General features: G+C 43.5%; 1 protein-coding gene across 1 annotated transcript; it reads left to right on the forward strand.

Annotated features, from left to right (window-relative positions):
• The first annotated feature begins 563 nt into the window (after nt 1-563).
• On the forward strand, nt 564-24,492 carry LOC143122628 (chondroitin sulfate proteoglycan 4-like). The gene is made up of 12 exons (XM_076283407.1): nt 564-1,262; nt 3,327-3,404; nt 4,580-4,889; nt 11,503-11,666; nt 12,530-16,033; nt 17,538-18,011; nt 18,263-18,439; nt 19,126-19,324; nt 19,480-19,611; nt 21,474-21,649; nt 22,108-22,291; nt 22,388-24,492. The coding sequence occupies exons 3-12, from the start codon at nt 4,883-4,885 to the stop codon at nt 24,490-24,492; spliced, it is 7,122 nt and encodes a 2,373-aa protein (XP_076139522.1). The 5' UTR covers nt 564-1,262; nt 3,327-3,404; nt 4,580-4,882.
• The last annotated feature ends 623 nt before the right edge of the window (nt 24,493-25,115 follow it).

Here is a 25,115-nt window from a genome sequence, read left to right on the forward strand (position 1 = left end):
GACTTGTAAATATCTGTTCCTGCACATTTACATAAGATGTCCTGAAACAGTCTGTCTGTTTCCAAGCCCCCAGGGAATGAACGGTGGATTACATCTCACTCACTGAATCTGACTAACCTAACCACAGAGTCTGGCCAAGGATCTGGTCTTCAGATGTCTACCCCATCAAACCTGACCCAGACCCTGCCAAGACAGACAGCCGCAGATGAGTCAACACCTGCCCGCCTTTAAGTTCAGACGGAAAAAAACCTAGCTAGCTAATTCTAGCTAAATCCATAGCTATTTCTGTCCAAATTTCCTTACTGCTACACACACAAATACACTTAACCCCCCTGTTGGAGTAGGAATTTGATGAAGTTAAGGTAATGGTAATGGCTTTGTTTGTTGAGCCTCCTTGTCATTGTTTGGAGGCATTGGCTGACAAAAGTCAGCTTAGCCAAGCCAGAGAAAAGAAAGGTGGGGGAGATGGGAAGGGGGGGGGGGGGGGGGGGGGCTCTGCAAAACAGTGGCTCCATGTGTTTTTTCTACAGCGTTACAGGGTGAGGCCAGTCAAATAAGAGGTGGAAATGGGGCCAGGCTGGTAAACACAGCTGCGGCGGGTCGGCTCCCATTGTCCTGTGAGCCTCCACTGCGCATCTGAATTCCTTAAAGAGGAGGGCGGAAAAGGCAAAGGGGCTGTACTGCATTCTGTCCTCGGGTAGATGCAGCAGTAAGAGAGTTGTGCTCAGGCCCCAGAAATGCTCGCCCTTTGTGTTTTTGAGAGTGTCTATTGTCTGTAGCCACATTCCACAATTCTGACACAGCAAATGCCTTAAGTCTTTGTTTCAGGCCAAGGACTCGGCTATTTCTGTAATTCATAATAGTCACATCAAACGAAGTTTAGGTTCTCACACATTCTATGACAATACAGACTGTAATTTGACGTAAAGGACTCAAGTTAGACATAAAGGATTCAGCTGTGACTTTGTAACGTGGAATGTGAAATGTCATTGTGCCACGTTATGTTGTGTCCTCCATACCTCTTATTTGGAGAACATGATTGCAACAGCAGTGTACAGGTGTTCGCCCAGCCACTTATTTTTTTGATGAGCCTTCAAACACTCCCTTCCTTTCCTTCCTTCCTCCAGCCATGGTAAGCCTTTCCTGCATGTCACTCCCGCAGTCTGCTCGCTGATCTGCGGAAGACCTGGCTCATTAATCTACAGACGGGCGTGACCTACTGCAATGGTGTAGACACCCATCTGTAAGCTCACTGTAGGAAGGTGAGGTGCACCCACTCAGACACATACATGCACGGACACATACACATACACATATACACACACACACACACACACACACACAGACACACACACAGACACACACACACACACACACACAAAGACACACAAATACACACACACACACACACACACACACACACACACACACACACACACACACACACACACCTGGATAAATATGCACACAGTCATACACCCCTGAACACAAACATATTGTTCAGCTTGATTTTACAGATAAGTGTCAATGGACAGCAACAATGCTTTTGTCAGCACTATCGCACATTGTAAACATTGCCATAGAGCTGAAAGGTTATAGGTTTGTTTGCCTGAGTATGCCATGCTTAGTGGCACACTGTTATCACCACGTAATGTATTGTGCGTTGTGAGCGATCAGATTATTATCTAAATGTATGCATTTGGAACAAACCCTTTTCTGAAACAATTTCTTTCTCTCACCTGATCTCATGTCTTTATCGTATATGTCATATGTGATATAGATGAATGCTGGGGGTTCATTTGGTATCATTTGTTGGGACAGAAATGTTAAACTGCAACAGTCTAGCACGGTCACACACTGAATTGAATTGCAGCAGTCTAGCCCACAGTAACACGGTGATATCTCTTTTGTATGGTCCCACTACACATCATACCCATTTATCCTCATCAGTGTTCTGATGTCTTAGTCTTATGTGTACTATCAATAAGAGTTATGTCATGTGGAGCAGAGCAGACAGAAAGTATTCCAGGCATGCAGTGAGTGTCATCCCACAGCACAGTCTGCTCTTTCAATTAGGCGTCTGTGATTCTCTACAAGTAGTGACCCTCTGAGGGACCAAACATGTTGGTCTGCTCCTGTCTGCTACGAGCACTGCTCTTCGCAAGCACCGAAACACTGAATGTTGAAATCATAAGCACAATGCACAAACACTCCCATGTGCAATACAGCTCTGTTATGAAGCAACTCTTAGGCTTCTGCCTAGAATGTAATCAAATCATTTTAACTGAATTATGTTATCAACAAGAGGTAGGCGCTCCATAGCTAGATTGATTCCCTTGGAGGAATAGGCCGTGCGGACATATGGAGCTTGTGAGGCACCTACTGCACCCTCTGATTCCACAGGAGAAGGTCTGGCTTGGAGTCATTATACAACTTCAACTGTACAGGCTACTTCCTCTCCCTTCCAACGGCCATCGGAGCCTAAACAGTTCGATGACCACTGGGATTAAGCATGTTAATCCACCTCCCCCATCCCCCAGGCCCCCGCCCCCTTTGTCTCCGTGAGGAGTGTGTCTTGTCGTGGACGTACATGGAAACAGACAGAATGGGGCCTCCAGGGGCTTCCATTAATCCTGCCCAATCTGGATCCTCTAAGTGCTGCTGCTGCTGGTCTGGGATCAGCTTTCTCTCCTGTGTGTATAATAACCACGGCTAACCAAGCGCACAAGAGTTGGCCGTGGCCTTTCTCGCTCGCACAACTCTCCCCCCTACCCCACTCCTCCCCCACAGAACAAAATACAGACAATGAATGATGTCACTGTCTGTGAAAGGCGATCTAAGTCCCTGTAAATGTTGCTGAGTGTTTCCGGTCAGCACGGAGCAATGACATCAGCCAATCAATTTTATTTATTAGGTCGAGCTGGGTTGATGACATCAGGGGATTGGTATGTGCCAGAATCGTATTTTGTGGAAATGAAAATGTGCTTGATTTCAAATGGTGCTGTTTGCAATCTTTCAAATGGTATAAATTCAGTTGTTCATCTTGTCCCAGCACATATGACAGTGTGAAAGTGAACCTGTGTGTGTGTGTGTGTGTGTGTGTGTGTGTGTGTGTGTGTGTGTGTGTGTGTGTGTGTGTGTGTGTGTGTCTGAAACAAATTACTCTTCTATCATACCTCTTTAGTCACACACACGCACGCACACACACACACACACACACACACACACACACACACACACACACACACACACACACACACACACACACACACACACACACACACACAGTACATCAAATGAAGACTAAAGTACGTTTGGGCTTTCAGGGGGGCACCAGCTGGCAAGGGAGATCAGATGTCAAAGGAATTCCTCCCGGCACTGAAGCTCCTGAAATACAGCTTGAGGTTTGGGCCACATTTTTTCATCCCTTTCTAAACCTGAAAGAGAAGGGGATCTCTGTGATACAAAAGCCAAGTATCAGATGTCCTCTCGGAGAATTAACCTTCAGAACGTGCTGGCTACTCTATGCTTTTGGGCCCGTGGCCCTATGCTACCTGAAAAAGCTATTTGGTCAATCTCTGTTCAGCAGGGAGTTATTAAAGTCAGGCTATGTGCAGACTTGCTGCAGCTTTAGCTGTGCTGCTACTGCCAGTTTTGTCTGATTATTTGCTCTCTGTTTCATATGTTGCATAATCCCAGATTGATTCCAGAAACTGCCCACGAGCATTCTTTGTGGCATCCTCTTGGCCGAGGGAAAGAAAAAAAAAAAAAAAACATTCGATAGCTCACTGTCAGGATGTAGCATTGCTCTCTTTCACTCTATCTCTCTCCATTTCTCACTTTCACTCTTTCTTTTTTTCTCTCTTTCTGTCTCTCTTCCTCTTTGTCTCTCTAGCTGTGTGCACTCTCCAAAAGTGGAGCATTATGCAATCAAATATGTGCCTACACCGCAGTTCACCAACAGTGTGTGTGCTCATGCAGGCCAGATCCGCAGACTCTTTCCACTGACAACACACTGTAAAAATGAGGGGAATAGAAGAGAGGCGGTGTTGACTTGCCCTATCAAGCTCCAGCCTGCGGAGCCTGTGGAGGCCTTTTTACGTCACAAATCAGTCAAAAGCCATAAAAACTTTAGTGTTTGACATTAGGGACCATTTTCCCATGTACGATCCTGGATACACAAAACTGGGTCAAGATGTGGTGAGACTCTTCAAAAAAAACAGGCCATGTTAGTTTGGCCCTAAGGATCTTCTAGATGTTCTCTCAAATGACTGATGCAAAAACAGATGATAAGTCAACTCCTGTTCCTATTGGACGACAAGTTTGTGTTTTTGCCTGAGTTTGAGCGTCCTCTCACATGAGCCAAGCCAACCGCTCACTCCCAGTGCAACTAAGGGACTAATAGTAATGGTAAACACATGGCTGGATCCGCTGGAACATAGTGGCCCATATCACAGGATACAGACTAGGCTTGTGTTCACTTTGAACAATCACAGACATTCAGTGCCTAACTGAATCAGTCAACGGTTGCTCAAAACAGCCACGGCTGACCTCTCGTCGCTCTTCACTCCTCATTCAGAAACTTGGGTCCTGGACCTTTGCAGTCGAGATGTGCCAGCACGTCAAGTGGTGGATACCGTATCCATGGTGATGGCATTCACTTTTTCATAAACAGCACTGCTCATCTCATCTCAACCCACTGAGGATGGACAACACTGTCTTATATAATCACCGGACGTCAAATCATTGCTTTGGACATTGTGTTGGTTAGCACAGTCACTAGATATTACCTGAAAGCAGATTTGCAGTGTTCATCTGCAAACTGATACCATGCAAACACACAATGACAGGATTATAAAGCAAGGATAGTAAATTCTCAGGAATGAAAGGTAATCCTCTTTGACTGGAACAATAAGAGCACGTCACTAATCCTGATCAACAGACATATCAGCCATATGTATGACCCACCTTTAGTCTGTTACAATGCAGACAGCCAGGAGGGAAAATCGGTTTGTATCTGTAAATATGACATGTATCAACATGTTGTGCAATAATAATAATAAACAAAGGTGGAAAAATATGTTTTGTCTTCATTGACGACAACAATAATGACATTTGTGTGAAATACTGTATATTGCACACAATATGTAAAATATATTATCCACAATATGCACACATAATATGCACATTTATTAATTCACTCCTTTGTGTACCAGGTCAAAAAGGTATTCCGCATACGTTAACTGCTTCGTCTGCTTCTCTTTTGACCATCAGAAATGGTCTTGTTTTATGTTATATGAATATATGAATATCTTTTGAAAGAAAAAGAGTAATCAATAATGCTATAGCCTCAACATCTCAGTATATTCCCTATGTTTAACACATCATATTTACATGGAACATAGATATCATAACATGTGCCAGAGTGATCCACAGCGACTTTCATCATGTATCTATTCCAACTTGTCATACGCTTATGCTGATGGTAATGGGTGTGGTTGGGTCATATGCACCATCTAGTGAAGCTTTATAATAGGTTGGGAGGATGCTGAGAACAAGCCTAGTGCTTAACTTTATGATCAGATAATATCATATGCAAATGTCACAATTTATGATCATATGTTACATTGGAATAATGAACTGGCACGATGATAATTATGTTTATCTAGTTAAATGCAGTGGAGAACTTAAAACACAATGAAACTCCATAGAGTAAATTGGCTTTTTTATATTCCATATTGATGTGATGAAATGTTTGGGATGACACAAAACTCAGGGGACTACTGAGAATGAAGCATGTAATGAAACTATACATGTTTGTGGGTTGTATTTAATGTCAGCATACAATTGTATTGGTTCCAAAAACAGAGGAGGAGGACTTTACAGTAACAAGAGTTCATACTCCATTCCTGTCAACAATATTCATTAGTAAAGCGGAACTAAGCCTTTAGGAAGACATTACTTTTCCTCCTTTTTTAAAATCTGCTGCAACAACTTCCTGTATGAAAAGTTATAGCTTTATAATGAAGGTAATGGGGCCCTCTAGTGGGCATATGTCTCCTCAGTAAATCCTCACTGGTCTGACCAAACAGTACCAAAAATGTTATATGAAGACTGCCATTACTGTAATCTCAAAACAAATTTCATATTTTTCCATCATTGTCTTTTGATGAACGAAAACATGTTCTATCATAGTAGCTCACAATTGATCAGAAATTACTACTCTGCTTTGCTCTTTGCATTTCCTTTTGTTCCTCCTCCTCCTCGTCCCCCACCTCGCATACACACTCGTCACTTCACATAGTTTCTTCTATCCTTTCTCAGACTTTCTCATTCCCACCTTCAATAAACTGTTTACGCTCTGAACTGGCTTATATTGGTTGTCACATCATTGGAAACAAGTGAAATCAATTTTGAGTGGTTGTGTTTAATCAATGACATGTCTGCTCTTTGTATTTAATTGTGGCCACTTTATGGATGACGTGCATTATAGTGCAGAATGTTTTTTGAGAATGAGAATGTGTTTAGAGTTTTGCTGTGATATCTGCAAACTGTGTTTTACCATGTGAAATGGTTTAAGGTATTGACAACAGACTGAACAATTAGCTAAACGAGTTCAGGCAACTAAGAACTTTGTTCAGCCAATGGGTTTTAGTGTTTTAGCAATTGGGAAAAACTGTAAACACACCACTTCCTGTCTCTAGTCAACATATCTTCAGTCTCATTTTACCACTATGAGTTATTATATGGAAATGGAAGCATAGATAGATAGATAGATAGATAGATACTTTATTGATGCAGGGGAAATTCAAGGTCTCAGCAGCATACAGACAACACATACACATTCTTTAACAGCAGAAAAAGTAATTAAAGTTTATAATATAAAAACACAACTAAGCAATAAGGACAGTAGAAGATAAAGAATATACTAAATATACTAAAATACAAATTATACTAACTAACACTTAATCTAAATCAATTCTAAAAACAGTATCCACATAGTGGTGATTAATCAATCAGAGGCGCTTGCAATGACTGAGGCAGGGACTGAGCCTGTGATTCTCTGTGCATAGTAAGGTAAGGTAAGGTGCTCTGTGTGAGTGAGTGTCATGGTGATAGTGCAATGGTGATAGTGGTCATGGTGATTGTGCAAATGAGTAAGTCCAACAGTGCAACAATGCAGAAATAAAGTCTATATATCTATATATTTAACTATTTTAAGAAAAGGTATAAGTGTGGCCACAGTTCGGCTGTGGCATGGAGGGAGGGGTTATGCATAATGCTAATATAGCACGCAAACAGTGAGGCAGAAAGACAGTGGTAAAGTGGCTAGTGGTAAAAAGTGGCTAGTGGACAGACAGTATCCAAACATGGAGGGGGTGAAGAGGCAGACAGACTATGCAGAGAAGTCTATCTCTCCTCTTCCCTTAAGTGAAGCATTAAACAGTTCAATGGCCCTGGGGACAAATTACTTTCTCAGTCTGTCTGTTGTGCAAGTGTAAAGTTGGTAAACCTCACTCCCCGGCGCCTCAAGCGTGCTGCTGGCATGCGAGCCAGTAGCCTGGGCTATTGGCTCAATTGTTAGCGCGCTCGCCTCCCGATCCGAGGTGCTGCTGTTCGAGTCCGGGCGTGTGCAGGGCTGAATCGCGCAGGTTCAACACAACGCAGGTTACACAAGGCAGTGAGCGAAGTCTCCAGCTGATCAGGCTCTTCTGCTTAATAATAGTGCTGTGGAGTGGGTGACACTCATTGTCCAAGATGTTGATCAGTTTGTTCAGGGTCCTTTTGTCAGATAGTGAAGTGATGCACTCCAGTTCAGCTCCCACTACAGAGCCAGCTTTCCTTACCATACCTTACCCAGTAGGCATTCAAGTAGGCCTAACGTGTGACAATAACCACTGACTGAACCACAAGTTCAGATGAACTCTGTTAACTCTGATTGCTGTGTCTGTGACTGTAGCGCATGTATCTGAGGGCACAGGCCTATATTTTCATCCCCCTGTTCTGCACTATAGTTTCATGGGCAACCAGCCCAGACATGCCAAACATGTTTGAACCCTTCTGCCTATTCATCACAAGCATCCTTTGATTGATAATAGCCTTCAGACTGCAAAGATGTACTTAGTGCAGACATATGTTTATGACCATTGTCTTTGGGGAATCTTTGACAATAGCATGAGTTGATATGCAATAAATCATTATAAAAGTAGAGGCATTGATTTAGTAAATTTGTGAGTTGAGTGAGAAACAAGCAGAAATATCAGGCTTCTTATTTTATTATTATTCAGCATAAGGACACTGTCTGGATTATGCTTGCAGGCACACTTTTATGCTTCATGCAATCCAGTTGTAAAAAATCAAGCATGTCTATCAAGCAAACAACTGCCTGTCTTACAGGGACTTGTTACAGCTATGTTTCTCCTTTAATACAAAACTGGGAAAATGTGTGTGTATAGACAGTTGTATGTTGGGACAACAATATCGCCCCATTGCTTCAAACAGGAGTAATATGTACTATAAAGAAAGCTGAAAACACCAAAAGCAATGGGCGCTATATTTAGAAATATGTTAGTGGCAGCATAATGATATATATAGTAATAAAACATTTACTTACACGTGCCTGTGCATGGTTACCGAATAATGGTCTTTACCTGCAAACAAGACTTTGTGTGATGATGACTACAGTATATGGACACATTTAAATAGCATACCAATTAGGGGATATATTGAAGCACCATTAATCAAAGCAAGGTCAAGCATGCTATACAAAACAGGTAGGCCTATGTAAATAAATGTTTATCTGAACGTGCAAGGTTACTCCACTTACCTGCCAGTCTTGACAATAAATGAAGTCTTGTGCAGTGTCTGCAAGGTAGAGGTCAAATGTTTCTACAATGAACAACACACTGGACTTAGCTTCGGCATATAAGGCGAAACAACTCTTCCTTTGCCTGCTCACCTGTTCTACTTACACACTCGAAACACCAACGTGGCTGTTCGGTAGGAACCAACTGGGCATTGTTATCATTAATTGACTGGCGAGGATTGGCAGTGGGCAAATCCCGACAGGGGCGGGGCAAATTCCATAGCTGACACCACTCCGTGACTGAACGGGCAGGTATACTTTTTTATCTGATGAAGCTGCTGCCCTATTGACTTTAGAGATAAATGGGTCTCTGTTTGGGCTGTGGATTAAGACCGAAGATGTCCCGAATACCCCGGATTTGCAACTAAATGGAAGGAAACCCGTCTGCCGCCGGAAAATATGGATAATTCTGTTGACTTTTGTAGAAGTATTCTGTGGTGGTGGAGGGGTTTCCCTCTGCTCCTCTTCATCGTCAGTCAAGCAATTGCAGGTATTTTTTTTTTTTAACAAAGACGCAAATAGTTGCAATAACACCGATCTGTGTTAGTCTACTTTGTAGCCAATCCGATGTATTCTTTATTGTGTTCCAGTGTTCCAGTCCATCGTGTCTTCACTTTAGCATGGGACAAGTGTAGCCCAAACTGGAAATTATTTATTTCAGTGCAATTAAAATGATTGTATACCAGGGAGTTCACCAGTCCTGTGTGTGGATGGTCTGAGCAATGCAACAGTTATTTGTGATCATAATCAGCTTAATAATAATCCAATTATTAAGACAGCATAGTGTCACCGAGGAGACAAAGACCTGTAGGCTATATTAAAGAGTTTAATCTAAATATGTGTCAGTAGGTTGCCTGTTGTGCATCATGATATAACTATATTGCTGGTCTTGTGGCATTTTAATTTTACCTTGAATGTGTTGGTAGACTGGCTGCCTGTGCTGTGGTCAAATGAATGTGTTTTGTTGTTTTGTTCAGCAAACAGGTTTAATGTTTAATTCTGTAAATGTTCCATCTACCAGGTGCATTCTACACATTTTGGTTATAGCAAATAGTTCTATTTTTCACATTCCAAATGTATAGCCCAGTTTTCACCTTATTCTGTAGATGTTATCTAGGCCTGATTGTAATTGTCACATCAGACCACACACCAACTGCCCCAGAGAGAGATGAATGGCTCGCCCATACCAGCTGACCCACTGCGCTTAAAAGGGGTTCAGTGCATTAACATTCATTAATTGAATTCAGATAAACCATTAAGGGTTGCAGACATCATGGTTCTGAACCCAAATCCTGGTGCAATCGCCAGAGGCCTCTCGGCCAGTTGAGTTTGAACTACTGCCAAAGAGCTGATTAGAATGGTTAGTGCTCATCGGAAGAATTAAAGGGAATTATTTGTTTGTTTAAGCTTCACATGCCATGGTCATATATAAGAGGGTACCTCCAAAACAAAATATACAGACTGTAAAGACCTTAATGTAACTGGATATGCCATGCTTCCGCGTTTCAGCTTTCTAAGTTGTATGTATAACTGAAACCAGAGGACACGGCCCACTTAGAGTTTGTAAATGATGTGCCCTATTTAACCTACTGTTGCGAGGCCAGGTTGGTTGAAATATCATATACACTTAATCAGACAACAGAGGTTATTGAATCAAAATGTGATGATTCTTTTTTTGCAGTGGAACAGAAAAATCTATGTAAATGCCCATACACTCAAGAGTTCAGATGATGTTTGGGACAATGAATTAAAATATTTTTGCAACATAATTTGATTTGGAAGGGGGCAGATTTAATCTGTACTCTCCTCTGTATCCAGCTCTAATCTTCTTTCTGGACTGTGGACCATTAAACTCAGATTAGAGAAAGTCTGAGACTTTTTAATGCAGTTCAAGAGATGCAATTAGGCATTGATCTTAAAAAACTGTAGAATGGGGCTCTCCTAGTAAATGAGAAAATGGCCTCATTATGGCCAACAGATAATAGTTTTCTTAATTAGCGGTATAGATAATGTTTGTGTTTTGGAATGGGCATATTAGATAGACCCCTCTTATGTGTCTGCCATATGGGGAGAGATTATTTATTGCAGATTATGCTGTTGACTAGCAAGCCTAGTTCACTCCCAGTGACCAGTGTACAAGTATGCCATTTAATGGACTAGGCAGAGACAGATGGACTACTTAATTGATAAATGGAATAATGTCTGTTCAAGCCTGCTGATGGTAGGCATGTGTACACAACAGAAATTAAATGCTGTAGACAAGGGCTATTGATCTCGTGACTGTTCTCTAGTACTCTGCCGTGATTTAGGCCACCCTTTTCACCTGAACTTTGCCACATATTTATGTTGTTATAAGTCCAAAGAAGGTGTCAGTTTTACTAGATGTTAAGCTCCAATAGCATTCCACCCTGAAATGGCATGCCATGGTATTTTTCTTGTGCATGGTACAGTACATAATTCAGACCATTATAATTAAAATGTAATAAACTGATCGTGTGGGAATGTTAGTCTGGATGCTTCATGTTCAGTTTTCCTCCACGTCACACCACACTACATTATGTTCAGATTATCCATTGAAGAGGTTTCTAAAGACTTATTCATATGGTTTATAAATGCACTCATATTGCTGTTTACAGCCTCATTCTACGGTGATGGCTTTGTCTTGCTGAAGACTGTGGAGTCGTCTGTCCGCACAACGCTTCATGTCCGCTTCCGTACCTCCACCAGTAGTGGGGTTCTCTTCCTGGCTGCTGGAGATACCGACTTCTGCCTTGTGGAACTTCAGTCTGGACGAATTCAGGTGATGATTTGTGATGCCTTTGTTTCACCTCAGATTTTATAATTTAACAATGAGACATACTACATAATCCTTAACAGTAATGAGCTTTTACTGTTACAAATGGGTCAATCTTATTGTGCTCAGCTGATGTTCGAGTTATGCCTTGTCTGCGTTGCCAGAAGTACAATGAAATAGTATTCGTCCACTTCCTCTCTTGGCACTATTTGTAGTGCATTCCTGACAAATAATACAGACGGTTAAATATTTGCCTACTCCATGAGGAGATGACTTGAAATTACTTCTGTGTGTACAGTTGAACTGATAGTCTGTCTGCCATATATATCCCATATCCTTGGAAGTAGTAATTATGCAGAGAGTGCCTTAGGGTAACAACTAGAAGCAGGTGATCCTTTGTTACTGCTCGAAAAAAAGTCACTGACATCTTCAAAACAAGCCCCTTCATGATTTTCTGAAGGGAAGATATTGCACTCCAGCATTTCACACCAATACACATAAAGTATGTGCCTTCAGTCAATCTTCAGAGTATGGCACATCTTCCTCCATAGATATGGGCTACATTTGTGATTATTATCACTTGCCACAGTGTATTCTAATGTCTCTCTCTCTCTCTCTCTCTCTCTCTCTCTCTCTCTCTCTCACACACACACACACACACACACACACACACACACACACACACACACACACACACACACACACACACACACACACACACACACTAATAGCTCATCATTCTCATTGTTTTCATTTTACATATGATCTTTCCTTACTAACAAACTTGTTCACTGTGTACGCGAGTCAGATTTCAATGTTTTGAAAGACTTGTTGTCTTTTAAATGTGTCTCTTTTATATATGTCCACAGGTGTCGATGGATCTGGGATCTGGCGTCCGCAATCTTCGCTCCGAGAAAGGAGTCCAGCTGAATGACCTGGTCTGGCACACCATGGAGATCCAGCAGGACCAGCACAACGTCGCGCTGACTGTCGACAAACATTCCCACTCCAGCCTGCGGATGCCAGGGCCAGACCTGGAGCTGAGTGTCCAGGACGGTCTCTTCGTGGGCGGCCTGGGAGGCCTGGAGAAGCCTTACCTCTCCACGGAAAGGACACTCGTAGGTTTCCGAGGCTGCTTGGATGAAGTGCTGTTCAACCAACACAACCTGCTCTCCTCCCTCCGGCCATACTCGGGCTATAAGAGAGTTCACGAGGTGTCACTTGGGTGCAGCCCAGTGTTCTCTGCCAGCGCCGATGACCCCATACACTTCTTCAGCTCCAGGGCCTACATCTCCCTCCCAACGTGGGACGTGCCTCAAGAGGGGGTTTTCGAGTGTGAGCTTCACCGCTCAGCCAAAAATGGGATTATCCTCTACAGTTCTGCTAGCAAAGGTCACTACATTGGCATTGAACTGCAAGATGGCCATGTGGTTGCAATGATTGGTGCACAAGCCACTAAGACTGAGCTTCGATCCCCATTGCCAGTTAGTGAACATGACTGGCATCAAGTGAAGCTGCACTTATCCACACTGAGCTTCCACTTGGTTGTGGGCACAGACATGCAGAACTCTAGTTTGGGTACGCACACCAATGCCCTTCAGCTCAGTGGGCCTCTTTTCATCGGTGGCGTTGATGGTGATACCCGTGCACAGGCCAGAAAGAAGGGGCTGCAGTCTCTGTCAGGGAAACAAATTGGAGGAGGATCGCTCAGAGGATGTCTGAAAGGCATTAGAGTCAACACGCAAAAGATGGGCTTGCCAAATGCTCTGGTAACAAAGGATGTTTCTGTTGGCTGTGAGACTGAGGGAAAATTTGACTCAATGACCACACCCGAGCCAATCTTCCCCACCTCAGGGAATCAGTCTGGAGTGGACTGTAAGAGGGGACAAAGCTTCTTGGTTCTTGAGAACCTGATCGTTCCCGAGGGGGGCCGGGCTCCCTTGGGATTTCGCCATGTCAAGATGAACCTGGAGTTACGGAGCTTAGGAATCCATCAGTCCCAGATCATGTTCCGTGTCGAGGAGCAGCCAGTTCATGGACAGCTGAGGCTGGACGTTGACCCAGACCAGGAGGAGCACACCTTCAGCCTCCTGGACCTTTGGCATGGCCGGGTTATGTACGTCCATGGAGGATCAGAGGACCGGGCGGACTTCTTCATATTTTCGGTGTTCAGCAGCAGTAAGAGACAAATACCACCCTGCATGAGGGGGAACAAGCTTCATCGGTTCAACATCAGCATCACGCCCAGCAATGACGCTCCTGAACTTAGCCTTCCAGAAGGAAGCCTCTTTGTCCTGCTGGAACTGTCAAAACGGCAACTGACCACTGACATGTTACGGGTTATAGACCCTGACAGCAACTCCACAGACCTGAAATTTACATTACTTGGTAATCTAAAGACAGATGCTGGCTTTCTAGAAATTGAAGATAACCCTGGACAGCCAATTAGGAACTTTTCTTACCTAAATTTGGAGCAAGGAGAGGTTTATTATGTCCACACGGGCGTGAAGAACTCTAGAATGGCTCTCAGGGTGAGTGATGGGGACACGGTCAGTAACACGGTGGTGCTCAGAGTTATGGCTGTCCCGCTGGAATATAGAGTTGTGAACAATACAGGTGTGGAGGTGACTCAAGGTGGATGGGCCATCCTCAGCTCCAAGCACCTGGCGATCCAAGTGAACGTCGCTAAGCAAGTGATGGAGGTACGCTATGATGTTGTGGAGCCGCCTCAGTACGGAGAACTTCAGAGGCTGCATTCAAGTGGAGAGTGGAAAAACACGTGCATATTTTCACAGAAGCTTCTAGAAAAGGACCGGATCAGGTACATCAGCACATACCTGGGCTCCCATCCCGGCAATGTGACAGACAGCTTTAGATTTCGAGTCACTATCGACTCCATGACGACTGAGGAAATGCTGTTCCCTATTGTAGTCCAGGGGATTCACTACAAAGTCATTAAGAACAAAATGCAGGTGGATGGTGAAAGCAGGGTGACGCTGACGCCCCAAGACTTACGGGCAGTGGCCAAGGGTATGAAAATCTCAGAAAGTGAGCTGTACTTTTTGTTGCTGTCATTACCAAAGAAAGGAAACCTGTTACTTGACAATAAACTGCTGAGGATCAACTCCACTTTCAGCCAGAAAAACATTTCTGATCTGAAACTGCACTATGAGATGGTGAGCACTCCATCTGCCGACACAAGGGACTCATTCACTTTTCTAGTGTTTTCCAAATATTCTTATTCAGGGAACCATGACTTCAGATTTATGATCAAGGCACAGAACATTGCTTTAACAAACCTTGGGCTTAATTTGATGGAAGGGGAAAGTAAAGTCATCACCAAAGATAAGTTGTTTTCTGAGACCCTCACCTCCAGTGAAGTGCACTATAAAGTCACCAGCGGTCCCAAACATGGGATGTTAAAGAAAATCAACCTTTCAAATTCCACAAGCAATTATGAAAACATTTTACAGTTCACAAATCAGGACATCCTAGACGGTCGGCTCATGTATGCCCATGACGACAGTGAAACCACTTATGATGAATTCATTTTCCTTGCCTCTGTGCCTTCAACTAAAGATGAAGATATTGTAAAGGGAACTTTCAAGATATCCATTGAGTTAGTCAACGACGAAAAACCTGTCCGTGTGGTTGATAAAGTCTTCCATGTGGTAAAGAATGGCCAGAGAATCCTAACGTTGGAGGATTTGTGTTACCACGATGCTGATTCTGACTTTGACGATGGGCAGTTGGTCTACACTAGACGGGGGATTCCCATGGGTGATATTGTCTTGGTGAATGACACTTCACATAAGCTGTATCAGTTCCGCCAGAAGGATTTGGAGGAGAAGATCATTTTATTTGTCCACAACGGGGCAAGCTATGGTCGTTTTGTCCTCTTTGTATCAGATGGAAGGCACTACACATCCACCATCTTGGAGGTCATGGCTCAGAACCCATACCTTAAAGTGGGAACCAACACAGGACTGATGGTACAGAAGGGAAAGGAAGTAGTCTTGACCTCAGCAAACTTCAGCATCAGCAGCAATATGGACATTCGAGAAGATCAGGAAGTGGGCTTTGACCTCTTCCTTCCCCCACGTCACGGGAGTCTCATGTGCAATGGAACAGGGAAGAAGACATTTACTCGGCAAGACATCAATGCTGGGCATGTGATATATCGACACAATGATGGCATGAATCTTTTGGACTTCTTTAATTTCACCATCAGGGTAAAAAGGCTGAAGCTAGATGAAAGTGTTGTCCTGAAAGTGTTCCTTGAGAGCCACCAGGAGCCCCCAAAAATCATTCAGAACAACCCCATTGTGGTGGAAGAAAAGAAACCTGTGAAGATCAGACAGAAAGATCTTGAGGTTAGTTCATTAATTTTCTACTGTCGTGTCAGATTTTCAGACTTGGGCCAGAATTTAAGTCTGCATATCTTGTCCACAACGTAACAAAAATCCACCATTATAAGTGCTGAAGTCAAAAACGTATCCCCAGAAAGTAGGCACATATATCTGGCAGAGTTCCGTGCAAAATCGGTTGAATGTCTCCAGAGCGCATTGCACGATCGCACTCCCGAACAATAGTCGAACAGCATTATTTATACCCCTCCTTAGATGCTGACACAACACCTGGCAACTCCAAACCCACAGGTGGCGTTATGAAAGGATCGTTGTTCGGTCTCATCAGTTCAGAGGTTTTCACAAAGTTCAGCGGTTTATACAGCGATCACAGGTCACACATGGGTTACATAGCGTTCGCTCGTTTGCCCTCTCACTGGCTGTTTTGAGTAGAGCCCGCCTCTGATGACGTCTTTATCTTAGCAACTGCAAGCAGGGATGGATTACTGCACGGGCCTACCGGGCCCAGGCCCAGGGGCCCAAGGGGTCAGGGGGCCCTGAAGCCCAAGCCTTTGCATGGAATCATTGCCTCAATATCAACAAATCAGGATGTAGACTATGAATCTGATTGAATTTAGTATTGGCCATCCCCAAAATGCACCAGAATACAGGAAATCACATCAAACAAATTAAAAATGTTCTGGGGGAGGACCCCCAAACCCCCCCTTCCACATATACGACAATAAATGGGGGGCCCTTAATACATCTGGGCCCAGGGGCCCGAAAGTTCATAATGCGCCCGTGACTGCAAGGCCGAGCATGATTTTTTCAAACAGGCTTCGCTCGGACACACAGAGTGACACATAGAGACAATGGGATGCAGAGCGCACATGGAGAACAACTCTGGTTGAATAGCTTCAGTATGTTATTAGTTAAACTTGTTATTTAAAAATGTTATAAAAGGAAGTTAAGAATAACCTCAGTGTTTTACTTGATTACCATTGAGGTTATATAAATACATGTTTTACTGTTTCAATAATCTTTCTCTCATCATGATGTTTACAAACCATAGTAATAATTTATACCATACTACATGACAACTTCATTCTGAAGATGTGCAATGCAATATACATTCAGATGGATCAGTGGTGAAACACTAGCCATACTTGGTCTCAGTACAAAAATATATTCAGGTTGATATATCAGAGGGGCCCTCTCCCACAACTCTCCCGCTCCCAAGGGGCACTCTCTAAATGAGTCTGATTGGAGGCTGATACAGTATAATTTGGGGGGCTGATATATTGGATATGATATATCGACTACCCCTGTCCTTGAGCAAGGCGCTTAACCCTAAGTTGCTCCACAAAGACTGGCCCTGTAATAAGTTATGCCTGTAAGTCGCTTTTGAGTAAAGTAAATAGAAAAACAAATAAATCATCTCTTTAACGTAGAACATAATTTGCTGTTGTATGCAATGTAAACGTGAAAGGTATGGACAACCTAAAAATATTTTTTGCTGCTGTGTCTGCAGGTGACCCACAAGGACAGCACACCCTCCGAGATTGTGTATTCAGTGAAGAAGGCCCCCTCCCATGGCTTCCTGCGCAGATCCGCAGGAAAGGACAAACCATATCAGGGGACAATGGAGAAGCCCGTTCAGAGCTTTTCCCAGCAGGACATCAATGGCGGACTCGTCCAGTACGTCCACGTGGGCTCAGACCACACATCTGACACCTTCCTATTAGACGTCAGTAATGGGCTGACGGAGGTCAGTGACATCATGGTCACCATGGATGTCATTCTTCAGTACATTCCGCTGGAGGTCACCAGTATAACCCTGAAAGAGGGGTCGTCCAGGGCGCTTACCAAGAATGTCATGCAAGTCACCAACCGCCAATTTTTAGGGCTCAATTTCTTTTACCAGGTGACCGAAGAGCCACGCAATGGCCGTATTGAGAATTCACGGTTCCCAGGAGTTTCTATCCCTGTTTTCACCAGATTACAGGTGATTTCTCTCAGATCATTCAAATATAAACTTTGTCATGCATCACATGTGCATTCTCTGCATGGCAATAAACGTTGTCATACTTTGTGCTATTTGGAATTAGACCTCATAACTTTACCCTGACTAAATGTCTGTAACCTTTTAAATCATTCAAAAGTTATGAATTTGTTGGATCCCACTCAAATTTCCACTCCATTTCCAGAGATATAACTCCCTGTGCTTTTAATGCTATTCTGAATATTTTTGCACAGGCCGAGCAAGGCTTCATTCATTATGTCCATGATGGGAGTGAGTCTCTGGCTGATAGTTTTACCCTGATTGCCAACGACACAGTCCTCAGGAGGTACAGCTTGCCCTGTGTTGTGTTTGTTAACGTGACCCCTGTTAACGATGAAATTCCGACTGTCACAGTAAACAGGATTCTAAAGGTGAGCTTTCTTTTATGCCCTAGAGATAAGAGCATAACAGTTTGTCCATACTGGTGCCATTTATGTTATGGAATCTTTTTGATAAGTCACCAAGGAAAAAATACATTTGTTTGACATTCTTGAGTAAATCATGGAAATTGTATTTTTGCTCTGTGAGCCATACCATTAACTGTCACTAAAAGATTGCCAAGGTGATGTCATTATTATGTCATTATTCTCCACAGCTGTTCCTTCTTTAGTGTGGTGAGAAGGAATAAATGTTGCATAAATAAGGTTAGATAGAAAGCCTAGTCAGACATGCCATGTTGTCTAGTATAAAGCCAAATATGTCAAATTACTGGAGCATATCCAGTTAACCATATCTGGAGATCCCTTTCTATGTAAACAGTGAAAAATGCTGACCTTTTCCACAAAATGATACTCTGAGTACAGATCCAACCATATTTAAAAAGCAACATGTCTGTCACATTTTGCTCAAATGCAAATTCAGTGCACTTTGTAACCACCAGGGGGCACATGTGGAAATTGGTATCATCCCCAAATCACAGCTGCTTGCTCATTTGAATTTAGACTAGAAAACTATTTTAGCACATGTTTGATTGCAATGACTAGGGTGATTCTCTCTCTCTCTCTCTCTCTCTCTCTCTCTCTCTCTCTTCCTTCCTGTCTTTGTCCCTGTTCCTCAGGTGTGGGTTGGCTCTGTCACAGAAATTACAGTGGATGACCTCAACGCTGAGGACAAAGACTCTACTCCAGAGCAACTGGAGTTCATTGTGACCCCTCCCACTAATGGTCATCTGGCCCTGAAAAATGCCCCCTCAAGACCCATCCTGAACTTTACACAAGCACACATCTTGACCAACCAGCTCGTGTTTGTCCACAGTGGTCCGTTCACACTTTATATCTTATCAGTAGAGCCAATAATGGGCAAATATAAATGATAATTGGATGATTGAATAATGATGATTGTATCATTTTGTTGTTTCTTGTAGGTGCTGAGGTCTGTGCAACAGTAACTTGGATTTGCCATTCTCTTTTAGGTGCTCTGTCTGGTGGATTTCACTTCCAAGTCAATGATGGGCTGAATTTTGCTGAAAGAGAGACTTTTTCCACTGGGGCGCGTACTCTTGTTCTTAACCTGGAGAGGAACTTGATCCTGAAGGTTTTCCCAGGTAAACTGACCATTCAAACCTCTCCGCTCACTGTCATAATAAGCATATGTATGAGTATGGCAGGACATTTATGAATCTTTATAATCAAATGTTGGGCAAGTTATGAAGACTACACGGGAGAACCTCATGGAGAACAATGTGTGAGTGTAGGGGTGTTAGTGCGACCAGATGTGTGTGTGTGTGTGTGTGTGTGTGTGTATGTGTGTGTGTGTGTGTGTGTGTGTGTGTGTGCGAGCGCTAGGGCATCCAGCAGGTATGTATGGAGTATGAATGGGTATGGGTGTCCTATATATAGGTGCATGGGTGTATGAGTAACAGAATGTGAATACCATGCCTGAGTAGGATTGTAAATTGATAATAGTTAATATGTCTGTACTGGTATAAGCAATTTCTGTTACGTATGAAATCAAATAAATATAATTATAAAAAAAAAAAAAAAAAGAGAATGACATCTGTCATTCCCTTTAACAGCAAGCAGGGCAACTTAAAACAGCACATCGGTATTTTGATAGTCAGTGGCGCATTTGAAGGAATCTGCTTGCACGCGAGACCATATGGAACAGGGATTCCACTAAACCTTGCTTCACTAAAACCTGTTTGTGACAAGCAGAGTATAGCCTATATGCATCTGCCTATTATGCAACTCGCCTATTATTTGAACTCGTAGGCAAAGTGAAACTAACTTCACCATGGTCTCATAGTCAACGACAAAACAGTTCTACACAGTTACAATTACTTTCACTATTGACTGACAAGGGGTTACCATGGAAAACATAGCCTGAAAAAAGCAACACTTACCACAATAAAGTTTGAATGACTGAATAAAAATCCTAAGGATATTTATCCTGCAGAGGAGTCAGTCACTGCTTACATCTCGTGACAGTGCGTCTTCCGCTGTGCTTTATATAAACGCCTTTCGCTATAGACCAGGTTTTTGTTGGTCAGTGGCGTAATGATTTTTAGAGGGTGTAAGATAGCGATTTTTGGATCATGCGCCAGACCACACCTCATTAAAAGTATATATACTCTTTTGATCCTGTGAGGGAAATTTGGTCTCTGCATTTATCCCAATCCGTGAATTAGTGAAACACACTCAGCACACAGTGAACACACATAAGGTGAAGCACACACTAATTCCGGCGCAGTGAGCTGCCTGCAACAACAGCGGCGCTCGGGGAGTGCAGTGAGGGGTTAGGTGCCTTGCTCAATGGCACTTCAGCCGTGCCTACTGGTCGGAGTTTGAACCGGCAACCCTCCGGTTACAGGTCCGAAGCGCTAACCAGTAGGCCATGGCTGCCCCAATGCCCTCATTGCCACACCCCTAGGTTTAATAAAAGTGGAGCGTATGGTGATATGACTTCTTTATTGAGTAATAAGAATAATCCTTGCGTCATGCTTTGTGCCACGATAGGGCCCCAAAAGAAGCAGACTAATGTTCTTGCTGTTTGAATTCCAGCGATAGCCTAACTGATTACAGAGTAAACTGTGAGTTATGGCACTTATCAAATGTAAATTAAAGGAAATTCTACTCTACATCTACTTATAGATGCAATCTACTCTGGCAGTCTGTACTGGACTGTTTAAACTTTGGCCTGAACCACTGTGTTTGTTTACTATTTACATAGCCAGGACGATGCGTGACGTTTCAGTGGACTGGAGACATTAGACAACTAGCAGACTGAGAGGAGCAATTTGCTGAATTTCACAAAAAGTGTTGTGGACTGTGCTTTGTGGACTGTGCTTTTAAGAGACTTCAGAGGGTGAAATACTAACCACATTCAGCAACTAAACTGCTGTTTCTAAGGAATTAGCACAGATAATGGGATCACTTCAACATCAGCCTCTTTTTCCCCTACACACAGGCACTTTGAAGGCCATTACTGATAATAATTTGCTGGTGGTGACCAATGACTTCAGTGACATCACTGGGAACCGTGCCATCATCTTCACAGTGATTCATCCACCAAAGCTGGGCCGATTGGTCAGGCTGGCTGAAGATAACGTTACAGAGGAAATCTCGTCCTTTACTCAAAACATGGTATGTGTGTGTTTGTGTGTGTGTGTGTGTGTGTTGTATATGTTCACTTGTGGATGTGTAATGTATATGTTTTTGAGACATTAGACTGCGGAGAGCAGTTTTTTCTCATTATTACATTGTATTAAGAGACAGAAATATATCACTTGTACGGCTAATCATACCAGCTGGTTTTAATTTTTGTGAGACATGCTATGCTACACCACAGCTAATTCAGCTAAAGGCCTTTGGCAGTGTCTAAAACGCATCAGCCCAGTTCTGTTATCTGACATATTGACCTTGCCAAATCTGGAGTGCTGTGCTGTGTGAGTGTGTGGTGTCATGGCCATGCCTGTGTGAGGAGTGTAGTAAGCAGTGACATGAACAGCAGTTCCGGTTTGATAACACCCTTAAATATAATTATTCGACTGACCTTTAAACCTTGTGCCCATTATTATATTACCCTGTTGTCATGTTTGCAGGTGAATGAAGGGGAAATCCGATATGAGCAAACTGACACTGATGCTGCTGGTTGGGCTGCCAAAGACTCCTTCTCTTTTACTGTTCATTCTTCTCCATCCTCTCTTCCACCACATACTTTCACCATAGACATCTCATATGACAACGCAGGTCCAGAGCAAGGAAGTATTCTTCTTGCTAACACTGGTATGTCTGATCAAAGAGCACATGGGCCATGTAAAATAGACATTAAAATATACTTCTCTACATTATGAACCAACACTGTCCTTGTTTGACATTCAGGTGCTGTAGTGGAAGAAGGTGGGAAGGTTGTGATAGACAAGGCCAAACTTGACGCCTCGAACTTGATGAAGAAGGTTAAGACACCAGGGAACCACACTTATGAGGTGTGGTACAGAGTGACATCTCTACCCAGCTATGGAGTAATTTCTCTGGGAGACCAGAACTTGACAAATGAGAAAGCTGACTTCTCCCAGAACACCATTGACCAGGATGGGATAACATACATACACGACGATACAGAGAACCATTATGACTATTTCTCCTTTGATGTTTGGTTGAATCAGAACAGTACGAATGTCCAGCGACCCCAGGTGCGGAACGAGATTGTGTCTGAGTCCTTCAGCATCACTATAACACCTGTCAATGATCAACCACCTGTAATTAAGACACTGGCTCCTCTTCTGAAGGTGGCCCATGGAGACACAGTCACCTTAACTCCTGAAAACCTCCATGTGGAGGATCCGGACACCCTACCAGAGGACATTCATTATACAGTACTGAGCAAGCCTGACAATGGCTTCCTGGTCTTGAGGAACAGACAAAATGAAACGGTTCTAGCTTTCACCCAGGGAGATGTGAACAATGCACAAGTTTACTTCATCCAAGATGGAGAACTCGCCCCCGGAGTGTACAACTTCAGCGTGACCGATGGAGTGCACCAACCATTGCACACGCTCCTAAGAGTGGAGGTAGAGCCGGGCACCATAACCTTAGTGAACAACACAGGCCTCACACTCAGGCAGGGGCAGACCATAGTTGAGTTGACCTCTAAGCATCTGGCTGCCAGAACTAATAAGAGAAGTGCAAACATTAATTACCAAGTAACACAGCAGCCACTTTATGGCAGCATTTGCAAAGATAGCAAACAGGTGGTACAGTTTGACCAGGAGGACCTGCGATTAGCAAAACTGTCCTACCATATGACTGAGCTGACTTCACCTCAGGACAGCTTTGAGTTTATTGTCTCTGCTGGTGAGGTCAACTTGACGGCTGAGAGGGTCAACATTACAGTCAGTCCGCTGATCCGAATGAGGCACCATGTGCGCATTCCAAGTGGCATTGCGGTGAAGCTGAGGAGGAACGTAATAGACGCTAGTGAGTTAGCGGCCTTAAGTCGCAGCGACCCATTTTTTGAGATAATATCACCTCCAAAGCACGGCAGGCTGGTAAAGTTTGGTCAGAAGTCTTTGGTTGTGAAGTCTTTCACTTTTCAGGATGTGGTCCAAGGCAGGGTGGCCATTGAGGAAAGCGCAAACATAACCAGCCTTGAAGGCAACTTCACTCTTAGTAACATGACCAAAATTCACCATCTAAAGGATTCCTTTGAGTTTCTTCTGAAGGCCAAAAATGTCCAACCAGCCCGAGGTGAATTCATGTTCACCGTTGTGCCATACAATCCTTTGACGGGAATGCCTGTCATCACAGATGACTCTTCGGATACTACTCAGTCACCGTTACTCAACAACACTATCCATTCTGGATCTCCACTGCAACCACACTCTGGCAGGGAACACCAGGATTCACTGAGACCACATAAGCACAAACACAAACACAAAGCACGGAATCGTTCAGGAGGTCATGGCAACCATGGCAAGCCTGCTGTCTCCAACACATCCAAAACTACGTCTGGAAAACAGCCCATAACGCTCCAGAACATCCCCGTGTGGGTCGAGTCCATGCCAAGGCCTGCGTCTGACCCGCTCCTGATCATACTGCCCTTCCTCGCTTGCCTCTTCCTCATCGTCATCCTCATCATACTGATCCTGGTCTTCCGGCAACGCCGGGAGAAGCGAGCTCGGCACAACATGATCCAGGAGATGTCGGCGGTGAGGCAGACGGATGAACAACCACCGCCGAGAAGCCCTTGCCTGGGCACTCCAGAGAGGAGCCTTGCTGTTCCGTCGGTGGTCGTCACGCCTGTGAGATGTCCGGACAACCCCATGCTGGACGGGGTGCATGGAGATGCGATCATGGCTGGCATGAGCCCCCTCGAGACTCCTTACATTCTCTGCGCTTGGACTCCTGTGACTCCAATGGAGCCTGAGATCATTATAGAGGAGCAAGCCAATGCTCCCACACTTGGACAAAGTCAGTACTGGGTTTGACCAGTTTGGATTCAAAGAGTCCAAGTACCTCAGCTTGGAAGTAAACCCAGATGTGGGCTCTGTAGTTTCTTCCAAAGACTGCAACAGCCCTTGGTTTGACCCTGAGGACAACACATGTTTTCAACAAGAAATTGAATTCTCAAAAAGACCTTAAAAGCCATTGGGCTTTAGTTTGAATGAGTTCAGTTTTTTATAATTTCTTGCCAAAGAGTTTTATATTTCTTGCCCATGATACTTGTGTCTCTTCTAGTGCTAGTTTGTTTTCATGTGTGATGAAAAGAAATTTCAGCAACAGCACCTGAACTGTGGTCATACTTTAATGTTTTGTTCAGTGAGACCTTCCATATCTTTCTCACATACTAATTTTGTCTTATCTAAGATACTCCCATGATTTTAACCCATGCATGTGATTGAAGTGACTGGGGGTTATACTCTCTCACTGCATTTTGGAGAAAGAGAAACCCTAATGAGCTTATACACAACACAATTGGTGTTCAAATCCACATTGTATTTCATAAAGCCCTATAGTGCAGTGTTTTTTTTTAATTGTTTTTTTTCCAAACAAAATAAATGCAGTTGTACTGTTGCCATACCCTCTGGGAGGAGTGCTTCTGCTGTCTCAT

The sequence above is a fragment of the Alosa pseudoharengus genome, unplaced genomic scaffold (genome assembly GCF_046254945.1).
Source record: "Alosa pseudoharengus isolate Yale_2024_CS ecotype anadromous, Long Island Sound unplaced genomic scaffold, YU_APseudo_1.1 YU_APseudo_1.1_scf_14, whole genome shotgun sequence".
NCBI classification, from domain to species: Eukaryota; Metazoa; Chordata; class Actinopteri; order Clupeiformes; family Clupeidae; genus Alosa; species Alosa pseudoharengus.